The following is an 8205-nucleotide window of genomic DNA, read 5'->3' on the forward strand; positions in this document are numbered from 1 at the left end:
CTTATTAGAAATAGATGACGTACCTATCCGAATCGATTGCTTCTTTCTGTCTTTTATGAACTCTGTATTGTCTAGCCTTGTCTTAATGCTCTAATAAACGTGTTCTCTACCACTTTACATAGGTGAAATTAACGAGCTCATAAAATAAAAAATGGGCTACCAGAAATCAAAATGAAGCAGTATTTGTAATAAAATAAAATACCTAGGACTAAAGGTGACAACAGATGTGCTATACCTAAACAATGAAAACTCCAAACACTCCAATGGAAAATTAAAGACAGCCTAGATCAATGGAGAGATACATCACATTCATGCATTGGAAGCCATAATATTGACAAGGTGTCGATTTTCCTTGGTTTTTGACACACAGAGTTTTACTAAACTCAGTCAGAATTGCAGCAGGTACTCACCAAATGATTCTAAATTTTATATGGAAATACAAAAGACCAAATAGCCAAAACATCTGTGAAATACAGGAACCATTGTGGAGGACTTCATACCACCTAATGGCATGGTTGGTGGTCCAAACTCACCAGCTGCTTCTCTGAAACCCTACACAGGCTCGCTATGAATCAGAACAACAATGGCAAGACATATGGAGCTATAACAAGCTAAACAGTGTGATAGTAATGTCAAGATGGGCAAACTGATCAAAGGAACAATAAGAACCCAGAAATAAACCCATATAGCCATGTTCAGCTGATTTTTGAAGGAGCAAGGGTAATTCAGTGAAGCTTAGTCTTTTCCATTTGTGATGCTAAACAACTGAGGGCCATACACTATCCATGAACACTGGTGCATTCACTGACATCAGATTAAAAAACAAACAAAATGGATATGAAGTCTACAATACAAAACCCAAAAATGGAAAGTTTCTAGAAGAAAACCTAGGAGACGATTTTTGTGACTTTGGGCTAATCAGAGTTTTTATATCATTATTTAAATCACAGTCTCTAAAAGAAAATTATAAAATGGAATTCATCAAATGAAGAACTTCTGAACCTTGAAAGATATAAGCCACAAACCAGGAAAAAATATTTGCAGGTCATATACTTGACTTACAATAATGACTTACATTGAGAATATAAAAGACTCCTTACAACTCAAACTGTTGTTGTAAAGTCCTATCAAGTGGTTTCAACTCATAGCAACCCTGTGTAGGGTTTCCAAGGAGTGGCTATAAGTTTGAACATCTGACCTTGTGGTTCAAACCAACTTTGCCGCCCAGTGCTTATCCTAGAGCACCATAAGAGAACTCAAAGTAACTCCATTTGAAAAAGGCAAAATATTTGACCAGACACTCAACCATAGAAGAGAGAAATGGGTAGTAGATAAGTATGTGGAAATAGCACTTCCCTGTATGAGTTAGCAACTAACTAGAAATACAATGAAAAAAAGGTGCACCAACAACAAAACTATTCACTGTTTGGAAATTAGCTTATCCAAGAATATTAAAGAGCTCTATGAAGAGAAGATTGAAATGTGAGTGACTTATAGGATCTGAATACATGGAGAGACCATCAGCTGAAATCACCAAACATTAAATGGGCAGGGAGCTGGAGACATTCTAGGTTTCCATCACTTGGGAAGTGTGGATCGTAAAGATGACAAGTGTGACAGTGAGGAGGCACAATGATGCAAATGCACACTGTAGGTAGCAATCAGAAGAATAAGATTAGATGCACACATAGAAACAAGGGTGGATTTTAAAAACATAAGAGCTGAGGGAAAAAAAGTAAAACAGGTCAAGATAAGTAAGCCTTCCAATTACGTAGAAATTTACATGATGGCAAATGAAGCAAATTCATATGGAATGTTGTAGAATGGCATGGGAAGATGGGGGAAGAGAGGGAGAGGGGCTGGCCTACAGAGAAGAAGAAAAATAAAGTTCTAAAATCTTGCTTTTGTCTGTTAAGAGCCAAAAAATTTAAAAATAGAGGTGCAGATAGGGGGCTAGAGAGAGAGAGATCTGACCAGAGTTTATGCTGCAGAAGAGCTGGGCAATAAAAAACAGCTCCAGGACAGCACTGAGAGGGTTTGTGCTTGAAAACTGAGGAGCACAACCAATACGACACTTACGTAGTAGAGAAGCAATGAATAAGGGCTGAGCTCAGATAGAAATATCCCAAGTGAGACTTCCAGGAGGCTTTAAAACAGAATGAACAAGTTACTCTGGAACCACGGTGACAAGACCTGGGCAAGCATCACGGAAGTGACTCAGAAAGACACGTGCAGTGGAGACAAGGAGGATGGACGCCGTGTATGTGGTGGGTGCTACCAGGTGTCAGGACAGGCCCGAGGTTATGAGCAACGAGTGTGTTGTTGTAGCATACCATTCAGTTGATTCCAACCAATAGCAACCCTGTAAGACACAGCAGAACTGCTCCATAGGGTTTCGGAGGCTTTTCTCCCACAAAGATTCTGCGAGAGTTCCAAGTGATAACTCTTTGGCTAGCAGGCAAGCACTTAACCATTACATCACCAGAGCTCCTTGAGTAATGCATGCCAGACCACAATAAATGAGCCAATAAGCTGAATGATGGTCTAGCCATTATGGCCAGAGAGCAGTCGTGAACCAAATGCTACATAAAATGATGTCATCATTATACATAATTCCTGTGTAATGTAAATTACCCTGGATGAAAGGAAAGGAGAAGAGAAAGAAGAAAAGTTTTGAAATGGCTGAATTGAAATCTCTGAGTAACTGTGTTGATTGGAATTGATGAGTTAATTTCTGACAACCTGAAAATTGGGGAATTTGATCTGTTCAAGTATAGAGAAATAAAATTACATTAATGATAAAAAATTCCTATCTGCTATACTGTACTTTGGTGTCCTGGTGTGGTACTGTGGGTTAATGTGCTGGACTGCAAGGTCATTTGAACTGCAATGTTGGGTGGTTCAAGCTCACCAGCCACTCCTCAGAAACCTTACACGGGGTCGCTATGGGTCGAACTGACTTGATGGCACTTAACAACAATAATACTGCACTACTTTGAGCCCTGGTGTGGCACTGTAGGAAAAACACTGCAAAGCCCACAGTTCAAACCCCAAACTGCTCTTGGAAATGTTACACGAGGTTGCTATGAGCTGGAAAAGACTCGACGGCACCTATTAACAACAATAAAGTACAGTTTCTATGTATGTGTACGGAGTGGGCGAAGGGGCAGAAGAAAGGAACTGAAATTTTAGTTAAAGCAAAAACCTGCACCATTATGTGTTCTTTATAAAATTTTACTTTTCAAGATGAGAATGTTACAAATGTAAAAGCAAGATGAAGAAATTTTTCATCTAATTTCATTTAAATGGGTACTATTCCTAAATAGTTTTCACTGTATTAAAAATGTGTTCAATTTTAATTAAGGTAACCTATGAATATGACCTGTGGTTTCTCAAAGGAAATAGAAAATACAGATGAGTTCATATTCTAACTTAAATTATTTGGCCTACTGTGCTTTTGCCTAAGATGACCAGATGCAACGCTGAAAAGTGTCTAAAAAGAAAAGACAGGAGTTATTTGATGCAAGGAAGGAAGAGGAGAAAACTATGCATGTCAAGATGTTACTCTCTTGGAGAGGAGTTCTGAGAATAAAGGGTGTTGAACGAAAAGCTGCAATTTGAGCTAAAAGTTAAGGACAAACTAATGTATCACAAGAGTAACCAGAAAAGATTTGTAAGGAAGTACAACATGTTAAAATATTTGACTTAATGATAATTAAAGCTATTTTGAAAATATTCCCATCACTATTTCATAATTTTGTTATTAAAAACTAATAAAATTAAATGAAAATTATTATCCTTAATGACACATTAACATCCAGAAAATGGCATGAGTATTAAGTCATTTTGAAAAAGAAAGTTGGTTTTATAATTCATTATATCAGTCAGTGACAGAAAGAGGTTTTATTTCCTCCTGGGTTATCATGAACAACTTCAGAAATTGATGGCTCACCATTCTGGAATTATCCTAACAAAACCAATTTGCTTTGGCAACATTTTGCTTTCCCATTTACATAGGACATGTAAGTTTAAATTTCAGTAAATAAAAATGAATTTTCTTTTGAGATGCTTTGGAGCATTACATGCTCTTAAGATGCCCAGAGATACCTAATGTCTGTTAAATCCATGACTGGAAATTATTGGCCCCATCCACTCCAGATTTGTATGAAAAATTAGATTATTGAGCTTATGACTATTAGTAGGAACTATTTTTATTCAATTAGGAATCAATTAAAGATGTAAACTGTAATTTGTCTTAGATAATTTTACATCTTATTAGGTTTATTAGCTGATAATCAAATTATTTTTTAACAAAACTTACAAAGCTGAGCATCTGCATGGGTCGTTCCTCCTTTAGGATTCAGCTTCTGGGTTTGAACTGCAGGAATGGGTTTATATGATTGACCTGTGGCCCTATACATGGCTTGAACCCATAGGATTCTGTCCTGTTCATCATCACTGGCAAACAGTACAGTGTCTCCTTCTTTCACAGCATTAAAGAACATCTGACCCCCCTGAAGGCCTGTGGAGGGAGAAAGACATCATTAAAAACTTACACCCCTGGCAGATTTTAATCTCATCCACTAACTGGCCTCATGGGATAGAATGGGTTTGATATAGCTGCTCAATGCCTTAAACAATTCTTAGATGAGGCTCAAATGAGTGGAAAGGAAACAGCAACAAACAAGTTTAAGCTTTCACATCATTTTGGAAACTAAATTAACTCAGAGAAACAAACAGCCCACAATACAATAGCATTCAGCAAGGCAGAGAAACACACTGCCCAGAAACACATATTTCAAGCTACAGAATGAAGTCTCATTACTATGGGCCCATTCTCATTCTACATGCAGAAAAAGCATATGATTGAGTGGCAGAAAAAAATTCATATAAGGCAATGTCGCACTTTTTATAGTACAATACATATTATGGAATCCTGGTGTGGCACTGTAGGATGAGCACTAAACTACCAAATGTAAGGTCAGTAGCTCAAATCCACCAACTCCTCCTTGGAAACCCTATGCAAGGTTGCTTGACAGCACTTAACAATGACAACATGTAAATATATTGTCTCTTTTGCAAAATTCTCGTGACAGAGAAGGCAACATTTTACATTTTAAATGACCGATTTGTGAATGTGGTCCCAGATTCCTATTTCCTAATCTATTTATTTATTTATTTTTATTTCACAGACTAAATTTCGTTAGGTACCATCAAATTGGTTCTGACTCACGGTGACCCGATGCACAACAGAATGAAACACTGCCCAGTCCTGCGATAGCCTCACCATTGTTATGTTTGAGTCCATTGTTGCTGCCACTGTGTTAATCCATCTTGTTGGGGGGCATCTTTTTTGATGCCCCACCACTCTACCAAGAAAGATGTCTTTCTCCTAAGATTGATCCCTCCTGATACCATGTCTAAAATATGAGAGACAAAGTCAAGTCATCATTGTTTCTAAGAAACATTCTGGCTATACTTTTTCCAAGACAGATTTTTTTGTTCTTTAGCAGTCCATGGTACTTTCAATATTCTTCTCCAACACCATAACTCAAATGCATCAATTCTTCTACAGTCTTCCTTAGCAGATTTTCCTAATGTAATATAGCTTTTGATTTCTTGACTGCTGCTTCCATGAGTGTTGATTGTATATATAAGGAAAATGAAAAGTCCTTGACAGTGTAAATCTTTTCTCCCATTTGTTGTGATGTTATTTATTAGTACAGTTGTAAGGGTTTTTGGTTTCTTTACATTGAGTTACAATCCATATTGAAGGCTGTGGTCTTTGATCTTCATCAGTATTTTAAGTCCTCTTCGTTTCTAGCAAGCATGGTTGTGTCATACATATCACAGGTTGTTCATGAATCGTTCTTCAATCCTGATGCCACATTCTTCTTCATATAATTCAGCTTCTCAGAATTTTTGCTTAGTATGTTCTATTTGAATAACTGCCTCTTGGTCTATGTATAGTTTGCTCATGACCACAATGAAATAGTCATTCTTCACAATGTTATCCACAGTTTTTCAGGATCCAAAAGTTGAATGCCTTTGCATGGTTACTAAAGCATATGTAAACATCTTTCTGGTATTCTATGCTTTTAGGAAGATCTATCTGTTGTCAGGCATGGCATCCCTCATTCTATGTCCTCTTTTGTACCTGGCTTGTATTTCTGTCAGCTCCCTGTTGGTGTCCTGCCATAATACTTTTTGAATTACCTTCAGCAAAATTTTACTTGCATGTGACATTAAAGATATTGTTCAATGATGTTCACATTCTGCTAAATTGTCTTTCTTTGGAATAGGCACATATATGGATCTCTTCCAATCAGTTAGCCAAGTAGCTGTCTTCCAAATTTCTTGGCATAGACAAATGGGTACCTCCAGTGCTGCATCTGCTTGTTGAAACATTTAAATTTGTAGTTCATCAATTCCTAGAGGCTTGTTTTTTAACATTGCCTTCAACGCTTCTTGGACTGAAGGCATTGGCCAAAAACAGATACGTTAGTAGAATCATACAACCTTATGATTAAACTGACATACAACCTTAACCATAAAAGTCAGCATTACTCTAGTCTCAAACCTCAGACTCATCAATGCCAGATGTATATCCTTAATGTGTAAAACAGTTGGGTAGGTTTTTCACTGCTTTTGAAAATGAAAAATGCCAGATAATGAGATTGTCGCTAATTGAGGAGTGGGTGTTATTGTCCCTGATTTGTCTCCAATTCATGGCTGCTCCGTATGTGTGCCGGGGTTGTCCTGTGCTCCCTCCGTGGGGTGTCCAATAGCTGAGGTTTTAGAATTAGATCACCAGGACACTTCTGATGTGTTTCCGTCTATCCATATTATTTTCATTACTTTTCACATATTAATTGACTTATGCATTCACTTGCTACTTTTGGACACCACGTGTCTTAGTAAAATAGTAAGTATTAATATGGAGGGAGAAAGAGAATTATGAGAAGATGTTATTGGGAAAGAAAATTGTTTTTTGTTGTTGTTGAGTGATGTTGAGTCAATGCTGACTCATAGTAAGCACATGTGAGAGTACTGCCCTGCTTTGTTTTCTAGGCTGTAACCTTTAAGGCAATAGATTGCCAGTTCTTTCTTTTCAGTAACCGCTGGGTGGATTAGAACTGCCAACTTTCGGTTAGCAACCAGGTACTTAACTGCTGCGTCACCAGGGATCCTTAGTGTTAATATATTGTTGTTGCTGTAAATGCTGTGAAGTTGGTTCCGACTCATAATGACCCTCTGTAGGGTTTCTGAGTCTGTAAATCTTTATGGGAGCTGAAAGCATTATCTTTCTCCTGAGGAGTGGCTGGTGGGCCTGAACTGCCAAACTTGCAGTTAGCAGTCCAGTGTTTCTCCTACAGTGTCACAGGGCTCTATACAACAATTCATTTGTCCTTTTTCTCTGTAGTTACATCTGTTGCACTTTTCTTCTTCCCAGGGAAGAAGTAGTTACAAGAACTAATGAAACGTCTCATATAACTTTTCTATTATGTAACTCTAATCCATTGCATTCTTATATTAAGAAAAAACAGAAATTTTGAATTATGGCTAAAATTCAATGACTCTCAAAAAGATGCCATTCTCATAAAGTCTTGTCCAGGTAGATAAATGAAATGTGGGCCCTGCTCCTTGAAGGAAGTCTGAAATGTAGGTCAGATACAGGGTCTCTATAATCCCTGCGTGCATGCAGGGCAGGGAAAGTGCTTCCACTCAGAACTACCTGTGTGCCGATCTGTGTAGTCCACAGTGTATCCTTCCAGCTGCATCAGTCCCTGGGGTTCAGACTTCTTTTCTCTGTAACTACACATGGCAAACGTGTACTGGCTAACCTGTTCGGGGGCAAAAAGACTGTAGTTGGTGACATTAACTTTATAAAACTTAACTTTTTCTTTTCCAGAAGGCTATTTTATCAAGTTTTTTTTTTTTTAACCCCACATAATTTGCATATTTTAAACTTTAGCATTTTTCAAAATTGTCTCAGAAATTAAACCTTGTTTCACTTGTCAGCTTGTAGATACATCTTTGGTACCTATAACCCAGCATTTTCCAAATCAATGGTCAAGATTCTTTGAGATTTTAACAATGTACATCTTCATTAAAAAAAAAATCAAAAGCAAAACCCACAATACTAACAGTTTAGCAGTCTGAGTAACCCGCTTTGTGCTCGTTAGTCAATCCTTCATGTTACAA

General features: G+C 37.5%; 1 protein-coding gene across 7 annotated transcripts in view; it reads right to left on the bottom strand.

Moving 5' to 3' along the window:
* The window catches only part of CADPS2 (Ca++-dependent secretion activator 2), a 613140-nt gene that overhangs the window by 209777 nt on the left and 395158 nt on the right, over positions 1-8205 (bottom strand). For all 7 annotated transcript variants that reach the window (XM_006859326.1, XM_006859330.1, XM_006859327.1 and 4 more), the window contains exons 10-11: positions 7736-7844; positions 4322-4522 (exon numbers count right to left, since the gene is read on the bottom strand). In XM_006859326.1, the coding sequence (XP_006859388.1) occupies positions 4322-4522; positions 7736-7844 (310 nt within the window). The remainder of the gene's footprint in view (positions 1-4321; positions 4523-7735; positions 7845-8205) is intronic.

This window comes from Chrysochloris asiatica, unplaced genomic scaffold (assembly GCF_000296735.1).
Source record: "Chrysochloris asiatica unplaced genomic scaffold, ChrAsi1.0 scaffold00032, whole genome shotgun sequence".
In the NCBI taxonomy this organism is placed as follows: domain Eukaryota; kingdom Metazoa; phylum Chordata; class Mammalia; order Afrosoricida; family Chrysochloridae; genus Chrysochloris; species Chrysochloris asiatica.